Source organism: Trichosurus vulpecula, chromosome 6 (genome assembly GCF_011100635.1).
Source record: "Trichosurus vulpecula isolate mTriVul1 chromosome 6, mTriVul1.pri, whole genome shotgun sequence".
Taxonomy (NCBI): Eukaryota; Metazoa; Chordata; class Mammalia; order Diprotodontia; family Phalangeridae; genus Trichosurus; species Trichosurus vulpecula.
The window spans coordinates 201,850,836-201,876,987 of record NC_050578.1 but is presented as its reverse complement, the minus strand read 5'-3'; the positions used below and the strand labels follow the sequence as shown (position 1 = coordinate 201,876,987).

Here is a 26,152-nt window from a genome sequence, read left to right as displayed (position 1 = left end):
CATAGTGGCTAGGGCACTGGACTAGAAGTCAGAAAGACCTGAGTTTGAATTCTGCCTCAGATATTTACTAGCTGTGTAACCCTGGGCAAGTCACTTAATCTCACTGTGCCTAAGTTTCCTCACCTGTAAAATGAGGGGGTTGGACTTGTTGGCCTCTAAGACCCCTTCTAGGTCTGTATCTTTGCTTCTAAGATCATATGGTTAAGTGACTCGTTCATGCCAGTAAGTGGCAGGATCAGGCCTTCCTGTCCCCAGGTTATTGATAATACATGAGTTAATGTTGCATAGTGAGCAGAGAGAAGATTTCTGAGCCAATCCAATTCATTTTATTGTGATTAAGTGATTTTTATGTGGACATAGAGGCATGTAAGGGTCAGACATAGGTTTCATTCCTGACTCCAAAGTTAAGGTAGTCTCAATCGGAACAGTGAGGCAGCCTGGCATTGCTGAGAAAGAGTGAAAGAGAGAGAGAGAGAGAGAGAGAGACAGAGAGAGAGAGAGAGAGAGAGAGAGAGAGACAGAGAGAGAGAGAGACAGAGAGAGAGAGAGACAGAGAGAGAGAGGCAGAGAGAGAGACAGAGAGAGAGAGAGAGAGAGAGAGAGAGAGAGAGAGAAGGAGGAGGAGGGGGAGAGAGAGAGAGGGAGAGAGAAGGAGAGAGAGAGAGACAGAGAGACAGAGAGAGAGACAGAGAGAGACAGAGAGACAGAGACAGAGAGACAGAGAGAGACAGAGAGAGAGAGAGAGAGAGAGAGAGAAGGAGGAGGAGGGGGAGAGAGAGAGGGAGAGAGAAGGAGAGAGAGAGAGACAGAGAGACAGAGAGAGACAGAGAGAGACAGAGAGACAGAGAGAGACAGAGAGACAGAGACAGAGAGACAGAGAGAGAGAGAGAGAGAGAGAGAGAGAAGGAGGAGGAGGGGGAGAGAGAGAGGGAGAGAGAAGGAGAGAGACAGAGACAGAGACAGAGAGAGACAGAGAGACAGAGAGAGACAGAGAGACAGAGACAGAGAGACAGAGAGAGAGAGAGAGAGAGAGAGAGAGAGAGAGAGAAGGAGGAGGAGGGGGAGAGAGAGAGGGAGAGAGAAGGAGAGAGACAGAGACAGAGAGAGACAGAGACAGAGAGAGACAGAGAGACAGAGAGAGACAGAGAGAGAGACAGAGAGAGACAGAGACAGAGAGACAGAGAGAGACAGAGGGAGAGAGAAGGAGAGAGAGAGAGAGAGAGAGAGAGAGAGAGAGAGAGAGAGAGAGAGAGAGAGAGAGAGAGATCTGGACCAGCAGAACCTGAGTTCAAATCCCATCTCTGAGGCATACTGGCTCAGGGACCCTGGGCAAGTCATATGACCTCTAAATGCTCTAGGCAACTCTCTAAATTTCAGAAAGGGTTTCAGCTTACAAATTTTCCTGGACTAATGAAATTCCAGCCCTATCCTCATCCCTAGTTTAGTTGGAATAGTGAAGAAGTGGCAAGATATGAAAGAGACTGCCAAGGTCAATGATATAGGACTCAGAATTAAGAGATGAGGAAAAGGGAGCAGTCAGAAGGGACTCCAGAGCCACAAGCCTGGTGTCATTAATAGGAACTAGAAGCCAAGGGGAGGTTCAGGAGGTTTCTGATAAGCTGTGTGGCTCATCACACCATCTGAGACAAAGTGTTCTGAGATTTCAGCTTTACTTGAGAATACGGGAAAATGTAATGGAGAAGCAGTCTTCTGTGACAGTCAGAGAGATTAAAAGAACAGAACATAATTCCTCTCCTAGCTTTTTTTCCTTTCTGTTTCAAAAGGAGCACTTTTGGTACCTGATTGGTGAGGTAGAGGACACAGTGCAGAAAACATAATAATCTTCTTTGCCAATTATTATACTTGGGGTTTCATCTATTCTATATTTTTTGTCCATTTCTTAAAAATTGGAAAAAAATTAAGAGATTCATTAAAGGACAGCAGCTTGGATCTTAATTTGTAACTAACTCAAAATATATTTTGGAAAATAATTCATAATTTTTGACTAAATTAGCCAAACTTTGATATCTGATATATCAAACTATATAATTTTAAGAGCAAACCAAAACTGAGTCAAAAAATAAAATAACAGTGTTTCTGCCCTAACTCAGCCATTTACTGTCTGGGTGACCTTGGGCAAGTAATTAAACCCTTCAGATCTCAGTACCCTCATTTGCAAAATTCAAGTGTTATACTAGGCTCTTTTAGCTCTACATTCCAGGATCCCAGAGTTCAGAAAAATGATTTTTAAAAAATGTAGAGCTAAAAGGGCGGTTAGGGACAGATTATCTAGTATAATACCTTTTTTTTTAAAAAAATTAAGTATCTAAAACATTACCTTTTCACCAATAGTAGGTGTGATATGGAAGGGAGAGCCCTGGACTTGCATTCAAAAGATTGAGGATTGGGGCAGCTAGATGACACAGTGAGTAGAGCACCAGCCCTGGAGTCAGGAGGACCTGAGTTCAAATCTGGCCTCAGACACTTGACACACTTACTAGCTGTGTGACCTTGGGCAAGTCACTTAACCCCAATTGCCCTTCCTTCCCCACTCCAAAAAAATAAAGATTGAAGATCAAGTCCTGTCACTAACAACCCTGTGACCATGAGAGAGGCACACATGCTCTTTAAGCTTTCTTCGCTAAACAAAACAAACTAAAAAACAGACAAACAAAAACACTTCCATTTTCCCCTATTACCTACCAAATAAAGTTCATACTCCTTTGCCTGGAATTTGAAGCCCTCTATAACCCACTATTACCCTGCCTCTCTCCAGCCTTGTTTTCTGTTAGTCGCCCTCCATACAAACTGGTCTCTTCTCTACCTCTGTTCTTACCTCTCTGTATTTTTCCACCTTTGTTCCAAGGCATGTGCTATTATTACCCATGCCCATTACATGCACCCTCTTACTCTTTGCTTGCTAAAGTCCTGTTGTTGCTCATCCTTTGTTCTCAAAGAGGACCAGTGACATCATTAGGGTGACATCTTGACTTGCACATGAATTGGATTTAAGTGAGGCAGAGCTGTGCAAAGTCATCGGCCTCACTCTCTCCTCCAGAGTCATCAAAGCCCAGTGGCAAGAAAAAGGTCAAGATGATTGGCGATGGCCCAGAATGCAGCGGACAACCTTGGCCTTTCTAAATTAAAGTTTTTCCCAGGTCTCCGTCAAACTCTTACTCATCCTTTCAAGTTCATCTCAGATGCCACTTCCTTCCTGAAACTTCCTTTGCCTCTCAACCCTTTATGAATTTTCCCTCAGAATTCATGTAGGGAAGGCAAGAGATCTCAGTTATATTTTCCTAGTAAACTGTAAGTTCCATCAAGATAAGTACCAAGTCTTATCTAAACCTTGCATCTTTCCAAGTTCTCAGCATAGTGTGTATGGTATACATTACCAGCTGCATAATTATAATCTGAAAAAAATGTTATAATAATATTTGTAATTATCCACTTCATACATTAACGGGGAAAGTGCTTTGCAGCTATACAATTCTATAGAAAAGTAGGCTAGTATGGCTCACTTTGGCTAAAGTGGGAAAGTAGGTTCCTATATGCGAAAAAAGCTCAAAAATAAAGAACTAAAGGGTCAGGGGTTTTTTGTTTGTTTGTTTGCAGAAATTTCCACAGGATTTCCTTTTATCCCTAGGTAAAAGTTTAAAAAGAATTTTGTATTCCCCATGGCCTTGAAATTTACAAAAGAATTACATATCTAGTAAGGGGTCTTTTAATTTATTTTTATTCTATTCTGAATTTAAGAAATGAAGCAAGCATTTCCATAACTTAGTAGAATAGGAAAAAAAAGGTGATTGTACATGAAACTGCAAATCTATTGTGTATAAGTTGCTATTCTTTTTAAATATAGAATAAAGTTCTAATGCTTTATTGACAGTCACCAGTCAAGCTTTCCTGGCTTCAAATTCCATCTAAAAGGCCACCTTCTATGAGAAGCCTTTCCTGATCCCCCTCAAAGCTAGTGCCTTCCCTCTGCTGATTATGTCCCATTTATTTGTTTGCTTATTGCCTCCCCTCCCCCGCCATTTAACTGTGAGCTCCTTGAGTACAGGGACTATTTTCAGGGGGGTGGGTAATGCATCCTCTGACCTTAGCATAATTCTTGGCACTTAATAAATGCTTATTGACAGATTGTGGGTATACTCCAGGGCCCCCTCCTGAATCATCTTCTTTTCTCTCTTAGTGATCTAATCAGCTTCTCCTGGTTGAATAGGCATCTCTATGTAGATGACTCCAAGATCTATATAGAGGCCTAATCCCTCTCCTGTCCTCTTATTCCTTCTTACCAGCAGCATGTAGTGCATCTCCAACTGGCTGTCTTGTATAGGTCTGAAAGTCGACCTGCCCAAGACAGAATTCATTATCTTCCCCTGAACCCATACCTCCTACTTTTCTTTTTCTGTTGATACTATCATCATCCTCCCATTTTCCTCCATTTACAACTTCTAGCTGTCCTATCCCTCAATGCACTCCATATCTAATCAGCTGTTGAATCTATCTCTACAAAATATCACTCCTTGGTCCCTTTCTGTATACTCCCACCGTCATCACTAACTTCAGGCCCTCATCACCTCTCCTCTTGACAATTAGTTATAAATCTCCTCATTGGATCCCCAGCTTCTAGACTAATATTAGATGATTCTCCTTCCAATCAACCTTCCACAGAGTTGACAAAATAATCTTCCTAGAGTTCAAGTCTGATCATATCCCTCCCCTGCTCAAGGACCTTCTGGAATTCCTAGTTCCTCAATGAAAAAATAAAAACTCCTCAGTCTAATATTTAATAGCATTCATCATCTGACTTAAGCCCTCTTTTCCAGGATCACTGTATGTTATTTCTTTTTACCTAATCTATTTTCAAGCCAACTTAATAATTTGCTATTCTCTGAAGTTGGACATCTAGAGCCTGCCTCAATGTCTCTGCATAAACTGTTCCCTATGTCTTGCCTTGGCTATTTAGAAACCCCTAGCTTCTTTCGGTGCCTTTCTTGAACGCTTTAATTGTCAGAGCTCCATTGCTCCTCCAAAATAGCATACACACACACACACATATATATATATATATGTACGAACACATATTTGTATATGCATATATGCATATATATACACACTTATTTAGTTATAAGTTGTATCCCACCCCCTTATCCCTCTGTATAATAAAAGCTTACAGATATACATATATATGTATATGCCTATTTTTCATTCATTCTTGTATCCCTAGTACCTAGAAATACTTTGAACATAATAGTACTTAACAAATAATTTATACCTAATAATTTGACTTAATGATTAATTTTAAGTTTTAAATAAATTAATTTAATTTTATAAATATATACATTTTAATTTTAATAAATGAATTTAATAAACTTAATTTACTTAGTAATTTAAAAAATTCTATTCATTCAAAGTTGGCCAGCCTAGCAGGTAGTGGAAGGTAAGTCTGTGAAGTGGAGGATAAAAATAACTAGGGGCTCCTAGTTTATTCAGGCCCACAGAGGGATCCTGGAACTTTGGGCTTCCAAAGGCTGAGCCTGGCTCTGGCCCCCTGAAAGCCTCCTTTCCCTTACCTTTTTCAATAATGCCACCATTCCTTTACACCATGTAGAAGAGTAGTGAATCCGCTCTACTTTGAACATATTGAGGATCTCATCGATTGGTGTAGCTGAATGGATTTCATAAGGTCTCTGTGAACAAAAGGAAAAAACACCTCTGAGAACTTGGTCTTCCTACCGAATCCACCCATCCATCAGCTGAGCTTTGTGACCCCAGGAAAATAATTTCATTTTTCTGGGTCTCTGATTCCTCATTTATTGAATGAGAATATTTGCCTTGTCAAGGACCACAATGGAGCATTGAGGAAAGTGCTTTGTAGAATTTATAGCACTAGATAAGTTTGTGAGTTATTATTTCCTCACTTATTCCCTTCTTTGATGCCTCCTCACAGTAGGTAGGTTCTACAGGGCTCTGCTAGCTAGCTCTGCTAGCTAGAAGCTCTGACACATTTTCCTAGGCAGGAAAACTTCAAACATGGGGCCAGTAATGGACTGTTTCTGTTTTCAGAGGACCTAATTAATCAACCATCCTTTAATCAATATTTATTAAGCACTTACGTGTCAGGCACTAGCTTCGAGTATCCAAAGAAAACATCACAGTTCCTGCCTTCAAGGAGCTTACATTCTTACAGGAGAGATAAATAGGCAAAAAAGAAACTTTCATATGGGGTCAACGGAAGGTAACTTTGGAGAAGATGGAGCCAACAACTGGTAGAACTGGAAAAGACTTCCTACAGAAGGTGGGGTTTGAACTGAGTCTTGAAGGAAGCAACAGATTTTAAAAGACCAAGAAGAAGAGAGAGAGCATTCTAGGAATGGTGTATAACTAGTACAAAAGATGAGAGATAATGAGGTCCTGGACTGATTAGACCTACATTGTAAAGACAGAATCAACAAGATTCAGCCACTGATTGAATATGGATGAAGAGAGGAAAAAAGCAAAGACAACCAAGGTGAAGTGAGGGATGATGATCCATAGAAAAATAAAAGGAGGAAATATGAGTTTGGGGAGAAGACAATGAAAGTTACATGGACATTGTGTGAGGGACAGTAAGTACTGCCCAGCATAAGGAGACCTTAAAGTTCTTGGATGAGAGTAATGTGTGAGAGGTCTGGAACAATAGGAAGGTTGCAAAGAAATTTAAATGCCAAACAAGTTCATATTCGATAATGGGGGTAATAGAGAGCCATTGCTCGTTAGGGGGCCCTTGATCAGAATTCAGCTTTTGGAAAATCTTTTTTTAAAAGATTTTTAAAGATTTAAAGCTAAAAACTTCATCTAACTGCATTAACCTTTTAGTCATGGCACTTCTCAAAGACCCATTCTCCTCTCTGGTACATACTATATATAATCCTGAAAAAGGCATATAAACTCACATGGCCCCAGGGACCTCTCTAAGATTATATGCTGTAGAATGATTGCCAATCACATTGATAAATAATGGCAATTTCCTCATATATGTATTATATGTAAATTAAATTATATATAATAAATGAATTTTATATATTATGTATAATAAATAAATTATATATTATACACAACGTATTATAATATAATAAATTAAATATAAATAAATTATATATAAATTATAATTTCTTGAGAATCATCGAGTGTCTAAGGATGCAGCCGGGGAAAATGAGAAGACCAGAGTAGGAGTCAGAAGACCTGTATTAAAGTTTTGTCTCTCCCACTACAGAGGTATCTGATTGACTTTAGCAATTCCTTCCACTTCTCTGGGTCTCATCTGTAAAGTCAAGGTTTCAAAGTAGATGATTTCAAACCTTTCTCTCAGGTCATAAATTCCACATTCTAAAGTTTTTCCCAGCTCCAACATTTTATGTTTTAAAGTCTATTCCATCTCTAACTTTTTTTCTCTACTATTTGCAAGGCCTTAGGCTAGGTGCTATGGGGAACACAGAGTGAGTCAGTCATTTTCCTCAAAGAATTTACGGTTTAGCTGGAGGTAAAAACTTTATACACATGACAAGTCTAATAACGGCATAAACAAATAATGCAAAACAATGAGATGTCCCAAACTGAACTTATCTTTTCTCTGACAAAATCTGTTCATTCCCTGAACATTCCTATTCCTATTAAATTGTCATCATCAGTCTCTTAGTCACTGAAGCTCAAAACTTCTGAGTCATGCTTAGCTCCCTCCCTTTCCTCAATGTCTCCTCTACCCATGTCTTATTCTGCCTCGCACCATGCCTCCCCCCAAGTAATTTGTAAGTCTTTTGAGGATAAGGACCGTGACTTAGTTGCATCTCCCTCTAAGTATTTAACTCGGTACTCTGTTCAATAAAAGTCTAGAGAATCATTAAACTAAGCATGACGTGGTGGTGGATAGAACACTAAACAGAGAATCTGGAAGACCAGACATTAAAACCTCACGATCACACAAGTGATCATGGACAAGTTGCAACCTCTGTAAGCTTCAACTTCTCAATCTGTAAAATAGATAGTAATAGCACCTTCCTCACAAGGTTGTTGTGAGGATCAAATGAAATATCTTTGGTGAAGCACTTTGCAATCCTTAAATACCCAAAACGCTCAAATGGATCTATGATCACATTAATTTGCATGTTCCTCCCCTGAAGTGATGGTCCCTCTAGAACCCTGTGTCAATATCTCTCTCCAGCCTCATTGGGAATTACTTCCCTCCTCGCACTGTGCAATGCAGCAGCCAAACTGGCCTTTCCTTGGTTCTTCACATACGATACTCCATCTCCCATCTCTCGTGTCCCTTGCCTTTACACTGGTTGTCCCCTATGCTTGCCATGAACTTGCCTTGCCTTCACATTGTATGATCTCTCTCTTTCTTCAAGATGAACCTCGGGCACCATCTTCAGCATGAAGCTTTCCCAAAGCCCTCCTCTCCCCCTAGACGCTAATGTTCTCCTTCACAAACTAACTTCATTTCAATGACTGTATGTTTATTTCTGTTTATTCACTTTTGATTTATTCTGTGTGTTTATATGTGTGTAATTATACACATTGTCTTCCTTATTATAATGTGAGCTTCTTGGGAGTGTGAACTGTTTCATTCTTTGATCTTGTTTTTTCAGCATCTAACAGTGTCTGGCACAAAATAGATGCTAAATAAAGGCTTGTCGATTGATTGAATGAATGATTCAGACCCCAACCCATCCATGCCTGCCCAGTCTACATGAATGTTTTCCATGTTGTCCCATAAGTTAATTATAGGAGATCAACCCAATGTGTTGGAGGCCTGTCCCACTTTATGCTGAAATCACAAAGAGAGTATTGAAGTCTACCTTTTATCCCTCACCTATCTTCATTTTAGACTACTCATTTCCCTGATAATATCCTTGATACGCATCCCTCAATGTTCCTTATTAGTTTTAGACTGCAGTCTGCTTCCCACTTTGCACCTCTCCATTGCCCTCTGTGCCATCTTTGTTCTCAGGCCCTTGATGATCCTTGTGTTCCAAGTATTTTTCGAGCGGGGGAGGCAAGGCAGTCAGGGTTAAGTGACTTGCTCAAGGTCAGACAGCTAGTAAGTGTCAAGTAAGTCTGAGGCCGGTGCAGTATTCACTGCCAAGTCTCACAGCCATATAACAACACCAGTAGAAGAACCAAAAATAAATATCACAGAGGAAAATGGAGAGGCACTTGGTAGGTGTGAGCAAACCTTAAAATGTTACATAATGTGAATGAATTTATAGCTCATAGTCCTCATTTCTTTTTGGCATTAACTGTTCAAATATCACGGTAGTAGAGATCACACTGAGAAGGTGGGTTAGGGCTAGAATGTGGAGGTGCCAACTCCGTAGTCTTGCACACATCCATTTTCTCCTTTCTACTCACAATGCTACTATGCTAGTTCAAACTCTCATCATCTTTTTCCTTTACTATAATAAGAGCATAGCTAAATAATAAATAATGTTTAGGATAGAAACTAAGTAAAACGAGCACAAAAATAGGATTATAGATTGATCTGAGAATCTCTATTATGTAGAGGTTGGATTTCTTTTAAAGCATATAATAAATTCAACATGCAACTTTCAAGGCTGTCCTGCTTTTCTGTGACGTTTTTTTTTTCCTGGTCAGCCTGTTTTCTTTTTCACATTTAAAAAGTTCTTCAATCACTCTCTTTTCTTTCTTCCTTTTTTGGTTGTCCTAGCCCTAGCCCCTTGTTACCTTATATCTACCCCCAAATCAGGAAAAAGTCTTCTAATGAGTATGTGTAGTCAAGCAAGACAAATTCCCCACATTGGCCATTATCCCAAAGCATATGTTTCGTTCTACCTTTTGAGACTCTCATCTGCCCGTTAGGAGGTAGGTAGCAGACTTCACCATTAGTCCTCTGGAATCAGGTTTGATCATTACAGATCAGAGTTCTTAAGTTTAAGAACTTAACAGTTTTTCTGATTTCTAGACTCCCTTTCTTCTCTAATCTATCTTTCACATGACTGGAAGGATAATCTTCCTAATGTTCATGCCTGATTGCCTTATTACCTTAATAAAATAATCCTAGCTAGCCCCCTGTTGCTTATGCTATAAAAAATGTTTAAGTCTGGCATTTAAAGTCCTACAAAGGCTGGTTTTTACCTACTTTTCCAGCTATATTTTACATCAATCCCTATATCCAAAAATAAATGACCAGCTTTCTCCTGGGATCATTATGCTCTTTCCCAGCTCCTTTTCTCAGGCTCTTCCCTATTCCTTAAACTTTAAATACTCAAAATGCTCATTGGGATCTATGAGCTCCTTGATTAGAATAGTCTCCCTGGTGATGGTGGAGATTGCAACTCCTCTATACCGTTTATAATACGCATTTTCATATCTTCTATTGGTGGTGTGGAACACAGGGGTCTCCAAAGAACTAAAAATTAATACCACATGTAGGACAACAGAAATGCATTTCTATTCCTCCAGCCCTTTAAAGGCATGTACTCATGCCCTTGTGAAATCTTACCCTAGCCTTTCATTTGAGAATGTTTCTCTTCCTTCTCAAATCTTCCTAGAATACTATCTGTATCACTCTGTTGCCCTCACTACATTCTATCTTGTATCTACTTACTTGTGTACATATTGGGTCATTGTTAGATTTTACCCTCTCAGAGGGCAGGGTATAATCTTTCATCTTTGTGACCAGAGAACTTGATATGTAGTAGGCACTTAATAACTTTTTGTTGAGTTAAATTAATTTAATTCCAGGAAAGGAGCTTTTATCTTTACCTATAAAAAATGGGGACCAATTAAATATATATATATATATATATATATACATATATATATACACACACACATATATATATATATATATATATATATATATATATATATATATATTTTGAATGGGAAAGTGATATAATGAAAGCCAGTTTTTAGAGATCCTAATCTGATAGCCCATATAGATATGTACTGCAGAAAGGTACCATCACTGCTCTGCCCTACTCCCTCCCACTCTTCAGTCTCAGTTACTCATCTCCAAGATATAAATGCTCACCTTCGGAGAAAAGGTCAGGAATAAGATGCTGAATATCCAAGCTTTTAATCAAATGTGATGAGGCTATGGGCTGTTTATTGGAAATGCTTAGGGTTTCTTTTTAAAAATTTTCTCCATCTTTATAATAAGTATTGAATGTGAGAATATTTTATGTATTTATAGATCTGTATTTAAAGCATGGAAGACCACTGGGGAAGAAGGGAATGTGATTTAAAATGTAACTCCTCGCATTGTTGTCTCTCATTTACAATCTTTAACACCAGCCTTAGGCTTCACAATCAGGTTTTGCATAGGAGTTGCTAGATTTCTCTAATATAGCAAAATGCTAAGAAATCACCCTGACTGTGTACAGGGCTAATAATCTTGAAGAGATGAAAGTTTGAGCTTTAGAATATTTTTTCAAGAAATGCTGTTTTCTGAATGTTAAGCATAGACATGTAATAATATTACTAAGGACCACAGAATGGAGAATTGGGTACTATATCTTAGATCAGGGCTGTCCAACCTCAGGTTTTTATTGAAACAATAGACAATATATTTGCCATTTTAGTGAGAGCTCTGCTGTAGCTTGGCTTCATTTACTAAAGCATTTCTGTAAATTTCTATGGTTGTAGGTGGGCTGCATAAATCCCACCGAGGGCCACATTTTGGACAGCCTTGTCTTATATTATTATTTGTCCATTTTAAATGTCTTTCATTGACTAGTATTCAAAACAACAAAATTTTTGGGAGTACCCTGTGTGCAAAGCAGTGCAAACTGGCCCTATAAGTGGTGTAATATGATGCAGTAGAAAACATATCACTTCCTGCCCCCCCCCCGCAAAAAAACAAACAAACAAAAAGAAAACATATCACTTCTAAGGTCCTACCTACTAAATCCTTTCCTTTGCCCTCACCCTCCTACCTTTCTCTATCTCCCATTTTCTGAGTTAAAAGGGAATTGTCTCTCAACTGAACACTGATATCACTTTTTTAACCTCTCCCATGAAAAGCAATGTTCAATTTTACATCAAAATTATTCACAAATGTGGCATAGCTTCCCCCCATATTCTTAGAGTCTCAACCAATTCTTGACTTGTACAACTGAGTCAGGGACATGCACCTTGAACCTGGCCTGGGACCCTGCCAACATGCCAGTGTAGGGGGAGGACGTACATGCAAACAGCTGCCAAAGGAAGCAAAGCTCTGTGAGATGGGCTGCATCAGATGAACGATCAGCTCCTTTGACGTGGCCTGTTCTGATCCAACATTGACCCCTGTGCTCCAGGAATCACTTCTTCCCACTTGCATCAGCGTCTGGGATTTCAACCATGAAAAGAAACTCTGGTCTTGACCTAATCTGACCTTTTGGTTTATGATTTTTCCATTTGCCATTGATGATGCATTGCAACTGACAATGACTATAAATAGTAGCTAGCACTTGTATAGATAGCACTTTAAAGTTTGCAAAGTGCTTTATATGTGTTAACTCGTGTGATTCTCATAAAAACCCTATGAGGTCAATGCAATTATCACTTCTATTTTACAGATGGCAAAACATAAACACAGAGAGGTTAAAGGACTTGCCTTACTGCTGTAACAATTCGGCTAGCAGCTGCTGTGGGGGTGAAAGACCAATGTAAGCTCAACAACAAGAATGCTGCCAGCACAGATTCTTTGATCTGCTTTACAAAGGAAAGCAGCATTAGGGGTCAACAAGCCTACTTCAATCCAACATATAAATATCATTCACTTAGTTCAGAGGAAAAAGCCAGCACCCTGAACTTCAGAGCAAATACAAACAAATCACAAACATACGTTATAAACAGACCAAACACAATTCATAGTTACCAAGAAACCATCAACATCTGGGTGAGCCGGGAGGCTCCTAGAGTGGCTGCCCAGAGTCCCGAGGCTCCAGGAGTGAGAGCTTCAAGCAAATAGCCCTGTTCCCTCTTTTTATACACTCCTTAGCCATCATCAAACATCATCTAAGTGACCAGAACTCAGGCTCCTACTATTGGCTCTGGTCTTAGCAACTCCCCCTAGGACCCTGGAGGCTTCATGCCCACATAGGCTTAGCAGCTAGTAGATAGAGGTTTGTGCCTGGGGCATTGCACCTAGCAATGCTAAATCAATTTATCATTCCAAAACAGTAAAAAAGTCCCAACTTCATTAATATTACACTCACTAGTAAGTATCTGAGGCTGGATTTGAACTCAGGTCTTCCTGACTGCAGGTCCAGCCCTCTATGACTTAGGCCACTCAGCTGCCTCAGTGGAACTGAAAGAAGCCTCTCCCCCTGGGTTGCTTTTATCTCCTACTCTGCCTACTGCTGCTAGGATAGTAGAAAAAACAATGAGCTTTTAGAGTATAACTCTGTGGGGGCAGGACCACATCATGACTCCCTTTGTATTTCCTGTGATACTTAAAGTATTCTGTACAAGTATTTAATAAATATCAAGTAAATAAATATATTAATTAAATATTAATAAATTAATAAATAATAATTAAAAATAAATAAAAATTTAATAAATAAATGGAGTAGAAGGGGAGAAGGGAGCAGAGGCACTATCTATTTATTTTTCTTCTTTCCCAGAACTTCACATGTTGATCTGTAATAGATGTTGAATAAAAGGTAGTTTGTTGTATGAAACAGACACAGGATGCTGTATTCCCCATAATCTCTCCACACAGAATATAGACTGCCAAGTATCAATAACCCCTTCACTATGTTTTCAGCATGAGGCATCAAGGCAGGATCTTTGTGTTCCAGGTGGCTTGTTGCCTTTCAGCAGCTCGAAGACTCAATAACGCTCCTATGGGACCACCTAGTCCACGCTCCTCTTCTAGCTGACCCCATTTCATCATCTCTCTCACTTAACTTTCTTACTCTGTAATTTATCTGAATTTGCACCATGGTTGCTACTCCTCCCAGCTAAGAAAGGAGGCATGTTTTGGAAGCACATCTGGCATGACAATAAACAAACAAAATACTCGCTTGGCTAATCTGAACATACTGTTTCATCTGGCACAAGGGTCCCAGGGCTACAGACAGGAGTTCTTGTAGGATGGAGCAAAGCAGCCTCCTTTCCAGCCCGAGATACAAAATGGAGCTTTTCCCACCAAGGAGTGAAGTTTCTGAACATTTCCTGAAGCCAAGACAAAGAAAGAGGCAAACACAACCTGCCTGGGCGATGGCTCAAAGATTGATTATCTGATCCTTGGAAAATGGTGCTTTTCTTTTACCAGCCTCCTGCTCCTTTCCAAGGGCCCTTTCCCTTCTCCTGAGCCCCTCTGTGTCAAAATGGGAGATGGGACAACAATCAAATCATATTTATTATGTTAGCTACTATTCTAGAAGAGACAGTTCTAAACTCAAACAAATGAAGGTTTTCAGGGCTTTTGCACAGAGCAAATAACTCCAAAGAAGCAATGTGGGACAGTAGGTAGAGCATGATACTTGGAGTCAGGGTTCAAATCCTTCTTTAACCACTTAAGAGATTTTGGGCTGAGCCTTAAAGGGATCTAGGGAGGCCAGGAGACAAACATTAGAAGAGAGAGCACTTCAGGCACGGGGAACAGCCTGTCCGAAAACATCAAGGTTGGAGTTGAAATGTCACCTATGGGAAACAGCCTGCCTATAGGACTGATAATAGAGAAGTCCTAACTTCTTTGAGGGTCAGTTTGTAACTTATAGAATGGGGATAATAAGACCCATACTGCTTACCTCAGGAGGCAAAGTGGTATAGTGAACAAAATGTTAGGACTTTGAGTCTGAAAGACACTGGTTCAAATATCATCCCTGACATAGATGTATGGCCATCATTCTGGCACTTAACCTTTCTGAAACTCAAGCCTCTCCCTAAGACATCTTGATGAAGTTACAGATAGGTTCCAATCAGCATGGCTACTGCACACAGAGGGAGTCTCCATGATGGGGAAATCATAAACCCTTGATATACTCTCTCAATGGGTAATTGGGGGAAAGTATCCTTCAAACCTGAAAAGTACTGTGGAAATATGAATTATTTTCCACAATCTTTTCTTCCCCAGAGCTTTGGCTCAAAAATCATAGAATTTTGGAGCTTGAAAAGACCTCAGAGGCCATTAACCCAACCTCGTTTCTGAAACATGAACCCACAAACAATAATCAATCTAGAAATGTTTATTAAGTGCCTAATATGTGCCAGGCAATATCCTAACCTACACCATCCCTGACAAATGGCAATTTAGCCTCTCCTTAAGACCCACACTGATCAGGAACTCACTGCCTCCTGTGTCTTCCCCTTTTCATTTTTAGAAAGCTCTGATTTTTTTTTGGAGCGGGGAGGGGAAGAGGCGTATCATCAAGATCTAAGAGCAGGAAGGGCCAACCCAAAGTTAACTTCGCTCTCTAGGATGACTTCCCATTACTTCCCATCATGTACTCACTGTTCCAGATGAAATGATCTAATGTCTGTTCCCTATACATGAAATTTCACCTGCCTCCTTGATGCCTTTGAATGGGCTACTTATCATACCTGGAATAGTCTTCTCATTTTTGCCTCCTGTGATTCCTTCAAAGCTCAGCTCACATTTCATTTCCTCCATTCATCATTTCCTCCCTGCAAGCCCTGTGGACTTCTCCATCATGCCCATGGGCAGGGTACCTTTTCTACTCCCCACCTCCTCAGCTTCCTTTTGTATATTACTTCTCCCATTGGAATTGAACCTCCTTTAGGGCAGGGACTGTCTTTTGCCTTTCTTTGTATCTCTAAAGCTTAGTGCAGTGCCTGACACATAGTAGGTGCTCAATTATTTATTAATAATTCTAGAAAATAGTTCTTTCTATTAGACTGACTGACTACATGAATATTCATGTATTTTCTTATTAAGTATCAGTATTTTCTTATCCCCTCATTTTCCCCCATTGCCTTCCTCCTCCAAATTATTTTGTTTTTACTTTGCATAGATTTCGTATTTTCTTCTCAGTTTATATGTTTTCCCCTGAGAGAATGAGAGCTCCCAGAGAACAGGGGTTATTACCTATTTGTCTTTGTATCTTTGATACCTATCATAGGGCCTGATGCATAGTAAGTAGATACTGGATAGATAGTTGAATGATTGAGTGCCCTGCAGAAAAGAAATTACAAATCTAGACTAAAATGGAAAAAAAAGAAATGAACTTCCATCAAGCTGACATTTCCCAGGCTGCAGAAATGGAAGGTCCCCATTGGGAAAGCCAATCCAAAGTGCTGTCAGACTCCCTGAAAAGAAGACTCTTGGAAGAATTCAAAATGAAACCACAGACAGCCAAAGCCAGAGAGATGGGGCCATCATTTTTATTTGAGGAAGTACTTGTCTTTCTTTGTGAGAATTAGGGGATGGTTATGACCCAAAAGGAATGACGGAAAATCTACTGCTTCTTTTTATTGCCTGGGAATTTCAGTCGTGCCTTAGAGAGGTCTGTGATAAACTTCTCTCAGTAGCTGATTATCTCGGCAACATCAGCTCTGGTGGTGACTATGTCCTATGGCTCACCCCATCATCACAGACTACGACATTACCTTCTTAGGGCACAGATCAAGGGAACAAAGAAAGTTGCAAAAAGCCTGCAGCACTTTACAGCTCTGATGGAAATTATTGTTGTCCTAAGTGGTGAATTTAGGGAACTTGCAATATTTTTTTTAGTTTTAAATACTAGGGAAGACACACACACACAAAAAGTACATTTTTAAGAAACATAAAGGAACTGAGATTTAGAATCGCAGTATCATAAAGAGGCCTTATTGTACAGAGGCTGCTCTTTTACAAAGAACATTGGGTTTTAATACCATTTGATACTCCAAGTCTCAGTTTCCCTTTCTCTAAAATGGGAATAATAATAATACAGGTGAGGTTTGAACCTTGATCACTTTGCTCCAAGTTCTATGTTCTATCCTCTATATTTTTCTGCCTTTCTATGTAAGAGGCAGAGTCAGCACTTGAACTCAGGACTCCTCTCTGATTTAGCTACAGTATAGCATGTACACAAACAAACATTTATTAAGCACTGACTATACAAGGTCTTGTGCCCATTGCTGGGATTACACTTTTATTTTACAGGTCACACCCAACTGCTTTCTAAACTCTCAGCTCACATTCACTAGGGAACAGCAAGTATTCCTTACCCAACCACGCAATAATTCATAGGCTGTGACTCCCAGGGACCACCAATCTACAGGGTAGGAGTACCCTGGACCTCCATCCATAAACACCTGGAATACTTCTGGAGCTGCCGAAGAGAAAAGAACAAAGGAAATATAAACCATCGCACTCACTTTACATAGTCCTGGCAGGGGCATTTCTCTCTAATTTGTGTGGGGTGGGTGGCATCATGGACAAAGTGATGGTCTGTCATCCAGGAACACCTGGGGCTCAGGGCCTGCCTCTGACACAAACTGGTTTTGTAATCCTAAGCAGGTCATGTCACCTCTTAGCCCTTGGAAATTCATTAAGCCTACAAGTTGCAGAAAACATGCCAATCAGCAAGAGAGTTTTCTCACACATGAGCTCCCCTTACCAGGGAAATCAGAAGTCCAGTCCCCATCCATCGTATGATGCAAAATGTATTTTTTAAATCATAATTTTCAGTTTTGCTTGAATGCTAAGCTTAGAGTTGTGTTCCACCTATAAGAATGGGGTCCTTGATACAACTATTTCTACTGCTTCCATCTTTGATTCCTTCCTCTTCATCACGACCTATCCAATCTGCAACTAAATCCTGTTGCTACTGCCTTCAATGGGCATGATGACAAACAAACATAAAACCTCTCTGAGTTTGGAGGGAGGAGGGGGGAATGGAATGGAAGGGAAGGGAAGGCAAGGCAAGGGAAGAGGGGGAGATGGGAGGAGAGGTTGCCGAGGATGTTAGAGATCATTAAATCCAACCCATTCTTTTAACAGATTGGTTCATCTAAAGCCCCGAGAAGTCAAATTACAAATCTAAAGTCACACACAGATAGTGGTCTATCCAGGAATAGAAGTCAAGTCTCCTCAGCCTAACACTATCTCCTTTATACCAAGTTATTATTCTTAAGCTAACTAGCTAAATTTTATGCTTCAATTTCCAGGAATATTTTATGAAATACATATCATCTCTGAGAAATTAATTCACAGACATAATTCCATCCTATATTTGTCAGAGAAGCTAAAATCATAATTGTGCAGCCACAGTATGTTGTGACCAGAAATGTCTATATTCAGTTTCCAGGTGAGAGTTCATTCTGTCTAAAGAAGTACGTATTTAGGTTAAGGGGGTTGTACTAGATGGTGTCTAAGTCATCTTTCCTGAAAACTGATGATTCTAATTGGTCTTATGAGAAAAGATGACACTATCATTACACTCTCTTGTATCTTCAACATCAACAAGAATTTACACATAGGGTGTAATAAACAAATATTCAGTGAATAAAGGGGATGCTTTGTGGGGGGTAGTGGGTACCCTTTACTTGAGGTCTTCAAATAAAGACTTGATGACTGGCTGTTGCCTATATTTTATCATGGAACAAGAGCAGAGGAGCATAGGACTCTGAATCAGTCTCATTAAACACTCATTAATGTGTTAATGCTGAAGGGGTACAAAGAATTTTTTTTAAAGTATCTGTTTTCAAGGAGCTCATAGTTTAATGGGGGAGACAGCAGGCAAAAAACCAACTACATACAAAGAAGATATATGCAGGACAAGTGGAGATAATCAAAGAGGAAAGGCACTGGGATTGAGAGGGGTCAGGAAAGGCTTCATGTAGATGATGAAATTTTAGCTGGGACTCAAAGGAAGCCAGGAAGTGGGGATAAGAAAGCAGACAATACCATGGAATGGGGGAATAATAGGTGAACATGCCCAGAGATGGGAGATGGAGTGTCTTATATGAGGAATAGCACAAAGACCAATATTACTAAATTGCAGAGTGCATGGGAAGAAATAATTTGTAAGAACACTGGGAATGTAGGAGGGCACAATATATGAAATGTCTTTGAATGCCAAACAGATTTTATACTTGATCCTGGAAGGAACCGTAATGGCAAACAGGGTGGGACTTTTTGCTATTTATTTCTTTTGGAGTGCTTCTTAGCACTAAGGCAATCAAGTGCCTTTGAGTCTTGCCTTTGTTTCAATCAAGAGTCTTTGATTGAATCAAGAGTCTCTGATGACCTGCTGAAGTCACAAGAAAGCCCAAGTCACATGGGATGGAGTCACATGGTTGTGAAGCCTTTTGACCCTGAAGAAGTATATATATACGCTGAAGTTAGCATTTTGCTTTGGGGTTCACTCATTGGAAGACTGTTTCTGTGATTTGGCCAGACAAGACTCTGGGTAGCCATTAAGGAGGCTCTTTGGCTTTGAAAGCCCAGATGTTGGTGCTTCTCTCTCTGGTAACTATGTATGTATTGCTATGGACAGACAGAAGCCCTGTCTATTGATCTGTGTTATTTGCTCTGTTTATATAATTTCTGCTTGTAATTAATTTCTATTTGTGTTTTCTCTGAAGTTCAGGGTGCTGACTTTTCCCCCTGAACTAAGTGAATGATATATGTATGTTTAATTAAAGTAAGATTGTTAACCCCTTAAAGTTGCTTCCTTTAGAAAAGCAGATCAAATAACCTGTGCTAGCCACCCTCCTGTGTGCTGGTGTTATTGGCCTTACACCTCCACAGCAGCTGAAAGTAACATTGTTGTTCCAGTTACAGAAAGTCACTAGCGTTTATTGAGTGTGGAGGGGAAGAGGGGATATGGTCAGAATTGTGTGTTAGGAAGATCACTTTGATAGCTGAATGGAGGATGGATTGGAGTGGGTAGAGACTTGTGGCAGGGAGACAAAAACAAAAGCTTTCATAATAGTCCATGAGTGAGATGATGAGAGCCTGCATTAGGGTTGTGGTGGCATCAGAAGAGAGTAAAAAGGAGGGTGCATGTAAAAAGATGTTAAAAAGCTAGAAATAATAGTACTTGGAAAGTGATTGGGTAGAATGAGTGAGAAAGAATGAGGAGGTGAGGATGACTCTAGTTGTGAGTCTGGGTGACTGGGAAGATGGTGGTGCCCTTGAGAGTAATGGGGAAGTTCAGAAGAGGGGGTGTTTTGGGAGGAAAGATAATGAGTTAGTATTAGATATATTGAGTTGAATATGTCTATGGGTCATCCAGTTTGAAACGTCCAATAGACATTTTGAGATATAAGACTGTTATTTAGGAGAGAGGCTGGGGCTTGATAAAATAGATCTAAGAATTCTAAGATCCTTTGATCATCTTTTGTTATTAGTTCATTTGGTCCTCTGCCTATGACTAATACTAATGCTACCATCTTGTTGACAGTATCCAAGAAAATTAATAGTAATTCAATACAACAAACATTTATTAAGTGCCTACTATGTGCCAGGCACTGTGTTAAGCAGTGGGGATATAAGTAGGAAAAAGAAAGACAGTCCCTACCTTCAAGGAGCTAATAATCTAATGGGGAAAAACAAGGCACAGAAGGAAGCTGAAAATGGGGAGGAGCATGATAGTGGTGGAATCTAATCCAATTAGTGAAGCTGTGAAAAATGAAGAGTTTTCTGGGATTCTAAGTCATCTTTAGGAACAAATTGGGAAATTGTATTATGTTAAAGTCACCACAGATATTGAATGCATATCAATATTAACTGTACATGTATTGGACCAAATGAAAAAAAAGTATATAGAATAACCAGAAAACATTAAGGCTCATACAAATAGAAATTATTATAATTCCATCTACAAACTCAAATGCAAAGCTAACAGATACTGGAAAATCTATAAAGTAAGACAGTAATCATGGGTGACTTCAATATGGCTTTCCTAGACTTAGCATTATCTAACAAAATGATAAACAAGGAAGAAAATAAGGAATATTATACAAATTAAATATGATAGAACTTTATAGCTTACTGAATACTGAGTTATCTTTAAAGCGAGACTTTGGGAGGAGTTGTTTACCTCAGAGACAACTGAGGATACTGATGAGGTGTGAGTACGAAATCTGAGGAAAAGTGAAAGGAACTTCAAGGAATCACAGATTTAGAACTGCAAGGCAACTCAGAGTTCTTCTAGTCCAATTCTCTTATTTGTCAGGTTGGAAAACAGGTCTTGTGACAGGAAGCAACTTCACCATGGTTACCTTGGTAGTACAAGCAGAGCTGGGGTCTGAAACCAGGTCGCCAAATCCAACACTATTTCTACTGCTTCCTTCTTAAACAAAAGATTATTATCAATGCTATGCCATAGAAATTCTTAATCAAATATTTGAGGAATTTTAATCAGTTTTGGTTTTCTTTATTTTAGGGGAGAAAGTGTTATATACTGAAAACTCATTGCATTGGTTTGGGAGTAAGGAGAACAGGCATAGTTCTGGGTCTGATCATTACTAGCCTTATGACCTTGGACAAGGAACTCTGCCTCAGTTTCCTCCTCTGTAAAATTAAGAGATTCATCTATTTGTTGTCTTACATCTCTTCAAGTTCTAACATTCTCTGTTCTTAGGCACCTTCAAGTTATTCTATCCTCTCTCTGTACTAAAATCCCTTTCTGCTATGACATTCTGTGCTCTAAGGGCCCTTTAAATCTGTTCTAAAGTCCCTCTTTTAGCTCTAACGTTCTATGTTCTAAAGTCCCTTCCATCTTTGACTCCCTATGAGTCTATATCATAACAATTTTTATGGGAGGTACAGGACCTAAGGCAAACTCTAAGGAGCAGAGGATCCAGGAGAAATTACACTGTATTTTTTCCTATAGTACCCAAGTCCAGAGAATAAAAATGAGAACTCACTCTTCAACTTCCCCTTAAAAGTTTACAAAGCTCCCACCTTAACAGCAATTCTGTGGCTGTATGCAGTACAAGAATTATTGTTCCAACTTTACAGTTGGAACTGTAGGTTGGAGAGGTGAAATGGTTTGTCCGATATCCTACCACTAGCAAATGTCCATACTAAAATTGGACCCAGGTCTTCCATTCTCCAAGATATCTTGTGCATCCGAGCAGAGACCATGTGCTCTACTTTCAGAGACCCCCACACCTTGGACAGTGTGGGACACTCAATGGATATTTAAGTAACAGAGTTCTCCCATAACAACTTTAATTTACAACAATTTCATGGAGAGTCCTCAGGCTGGAGGAAGGCAACGGAAACCAGGCCACTAGTTATCCTAGTAGGATTTAGAGAGAAAGCTGGACCACAGTCCTTGGCATAGTTCTAGAACCCTTCTTCCTTTGACCTAGACCTCTCACCACCCCTGAGGCTCTGCATCTCCTGGAGCCCAGTAAAATGGTTCTTCACATAATCACACTATTCAATGACTCTTTATTAAGCGCTGACTTTGTCCTAAGTTCTAGGGGATATACAAACACAAATGAAATGGCCCCTGCCCTAGAGGAGCCTACTGCCTTTACAGATTTAACCAAAGGCTTCATTTAATAAAAATTTTTAAAAGACAGATGGAAGTTGATTTTGACTTCTATTCTCTCCGACTTGGCTGCTTATGTACAAACTCAGTGGAAACCCTCATAGCTCTGCCATCATCTGCCCAGTGGTATGCCAATATCAATTCTCAAGGCGTCCCAAACATTGCCATGAGTAGTTGAGTAATTCTGCCAGCACAGGTTTTAAATAGAAAGTAAAAATTAAGCCCAAGGGGTGGCATGTAATCAGTTACTCAGAAACGCATTGATGCGGAGTGTAAAATCAAAGAAAGCAAATTCCCTCCCTTCCCCCCACCCCCGCCTTGGAAATGTCAACATGAACTTGGTTGGACTATACATATTACACTAAACACTGCCAAACTGAGAATACTTCTTCACTGTTAAAAAAAAAAGAGCAAGCCCACTAATGATGATCATTATGAGTTTCCTGATTTAGCTCTCAGAATATGACGGAAAGCTGGGATTGCTGTGCCTGGGTGCAAAATGCTGTTTAGTAACTAGACCTGCTGAGCCTGAAATCTTTCAACTCTGTGTTGGATTTGAAATGTTATTGGGTTTGTTTTATTCTTGACTAGGAATACTGCCATAAATGTCATCCATCCAAGTATGGTAGAATTGGAAAGGGGTAAGAAAACTCTTTTGCGTACAGGATGTTCAAGTGGAGGTGATGTCCTAGATCACAGGACACAGAGCTTGGGAGGTAGAAGGACTTTAGAGATGATCTCATTCCTTCATCAGTCAGGTCATTGGTCCACTATTTTCCAGTCACTGTGCTAAGCACTGGGGATACAAAGAAAGGCATAATGTTTCTTTGCAAGTTTAAGCTCTGCTGCATCTTTCTGGGACCCTCAGGCGCTCAGGACTTGTTACTACTGTTACTAGTTACTACTGTTACTAGTTACTACTAGTTACTACTTAGTAGTAACAGCTTGGAGATGGGACATTCTCCAAATGGGAAGAAAACCAGTGAGTCGGTCAATCGATAAAATATTTATTAAGTGCCTTCTATGTGTCATGCACGGTGCTAAGTGCTGGAGCTATAAAGGCAAAAGATAGTGCCTGCCCCCAAGGAGCTCACACTCTAATGGGGAAGATAGCATGCAAACAAGAATGTAAAAAAATTAAATAAAGGATAAAATTGGAGATAATCTCAAGGGAAGGCACTGACATCAAGTAGGGCTAAGAAAGGCTTTTTGTGGAAGGTGGGATTTTGGCTGAGGCTTGAAGGAAGCTGAGGATTCCATGAGGTAGAGATAAGAAGGGAGAAAGTTCTAAGTGTAGGGGACAGCCTGTGAAAATAGTCAGAGTCAGTGGATGGACTATCAGGCTTGAGGAACAGTGAGGAAGTCTTTGTCATTGGAGAGCAGAACATGTGTGTTGTGGCAGGCACGGGGATTAAGGTGTAAAAATGCCAGAAAGGCAGAAATAAGCTGTTATAGAAGGTTTTAAAAGCCAAACAGGGGGTTTTAATTTTATCCTACAGGTTATAGGGAGCCATTGGAGATTACAGAATAGGTGAGTGATCGGGTTCAACTGGCCTTTGAAGGAGATCGATTTGACAGTTAAGTGGAAGATGGACTGGAGTGGGAGGAGGCGGGATTTGAGATGAGAGAGCCAGCAGAAATCTACTGCAATAGTCCAGGTGTGAGGTGACAAGGGCCTGTACTAAGACAGTAGTGTCAGAAAAGAGAAGCGGGCATATATGAGAAATGTTACAAAGGTAGAAATGACAGGACGTGGCAAGCGATTGGTTATGGGAGTTGAGAAACTGAGGGGTCAAGGATGACATCTCAATTTCAAGCCTGAATGGGAGGATGATAATACTCTCATTTTACAAATGGAGAAAATGAGGCCTTACTTTATTTGCCCAAAGCTTATAAATGGTAGAGTAAAGACTGGAACCCAGGTCTTCCTTTATAGGGTCGTACTAATTTTGGTTTTTGTCTCTTTGGTCTAGTAGGATGAGCACTGGACTTGGTTTCAGAAGACTTCCAAGGGCTGGAACTTTATAGGGTTGTATTACTTTTGTTTTTTGTCTCTCTGGTCTAGTAGAATTAGCACTGGACTTGGTGTCAGAAGAATTCCAAGGGCTGGAACCAGGTGTGGAAAGAGCTTTGGAACTGAAATCAAAGGACCTGAATTTGAAATCCAACATGGTTATGCCACTTACTACCTATGAGATCTTGGACAAGTCATTCAAACTTTTTTTGCCTCAGTTTTCTTATCTGACCAATGAGGAGGTTGGACTAGATGACCTCTAAGTTCATGTGCAGTTCTAAATCTAGGATCCTAAATTGTGTGATTTTAAGTTAATTACTTATCCTCACATGGAGACAACAATAAATATACCACTTACCTACCTACTAAGTCATATGTCATTGGATAAATTACTAGTAAGATCCTCACGTGGAGAAAATAATAATTATACTGCACATAGTAGGTAAAGCATAAACCAATTCATGTTGACAATTCCAAACCTATGTCAGAGGAGATGGGCCCTGGACATTTGACCATGTGAATCTCTGGCATATTTGAAAACTGTAAAGTGCCATCCAACTCCTAGTTTTTTTTTTTAAATTACTATTCTCGGTTTCACTTGCAACTTTAAATTTATGGTCTCCATGATTTTACATTGGGCTGTTATTTAACTCCAATTCCTGGACATTTGACCATGTGTATCTTTGGCATATTTGAAAACTGTAGAGTGCCATCCGACTCCTAGGTTTTTTTTTAATTTATTCTCAGTTTCACTTCCAACTTTAAATTTATGGTTTCCATGATTTTACATTGGGCTGTTATTTAACTCCAATTCATATGTGGGAGAACACCGGGTAGAATAAGAACCAAATGGTGAGGAAGCTCTAAAACAGGCTAGGCCAGGATTGGTTGAAGGAACCGGGGCCATGGAGCCTCAAGGAGAAAGGGTTCAGTGAGAAGGGGGTCATGATAGGAACCATCAGCCATCTGTAGGGTCATCAAATGGAAGGACTAGACTCATTTTACTTGGTCCAAGAAGGGAGAAGTAAAAGCAATGGATTGAAAATGCAGAGAAGCAGACTTTCTGTTGGCATAAGGAAAACACTTCCCAACAGTTAAAACTATTCAGAAGTGGAATGGTCTGCCTTGTATCTGCCTTAATTTCTCTCTAGGCTGCAGTCCTGACTCTTTCCAGAATTCCTCTACAATGCCCCAGAAACCACATCACCCTGGAAAATCACTCTGCTTTTGAACTTCATACATTGGCTGTATGGCCCTACAGCCTCTATTTCTGAGTGGCCGGTTCCTATAAGAACCTCCATCTTAAGGACCAGGCCAGTCATGTCTTCCTTCTGCTCCAGGCTGCCCTTCTGAGCTCAGACATTCTCTGCCATGGCTGTGCTAGGTATTTTTGTCTTCCCCCTACTTTCAGTTTCATTTTATAGGTGTCCTTTCCCCATTGAAATATAAGCTCCTTGAGGAGCTTTCTGCTTGTATTTGTATCCACAGAGTCTAGCACAATGCATGGCACACAGTAAGTTGGCTAATAAATTCTTGTTGACTTAACTCAAGTGCTAGTGAGTTAGACAACACTAGTGGTCTCTGTACAGATCTTGATTGAGAAATTGCCAGGAATATTTTAGAAAGGAGTTTCTTTTTGGGTACAGACTGAACTAGATAACCTCAGAGGTACCTTCCAACT

General features: G+C 39.9%; 1 protein-coding gene across 1 annotated transcript in view; it reads right to left on the bottom strand.

Annotated features, from left to right (window-relative positions):
* Nucleotides 1–26,152, bottom strand: part of STK32B (serine/threonine kinase 32B) — a 311,999-nt gene that overhangs the window by 27,847 nt on the left and 258,000 nt on the right. The window contains exons 6-7 of the mRNA XM_036763960.1: nt 17,173–17,276; nt 5,580–5,696 (exon numbers count right to left, since the gene is read on the bottom strand). Of these exons, the coding sequence (XP_036619855.1) occupies nt 5,580–5,696; nt 17,173–17,276 (221 nt within the window). The remainder of the gene's footprint in view (nt 1–5,579; nt 5,697–17,172; nt 17,277–26,152) is intronic.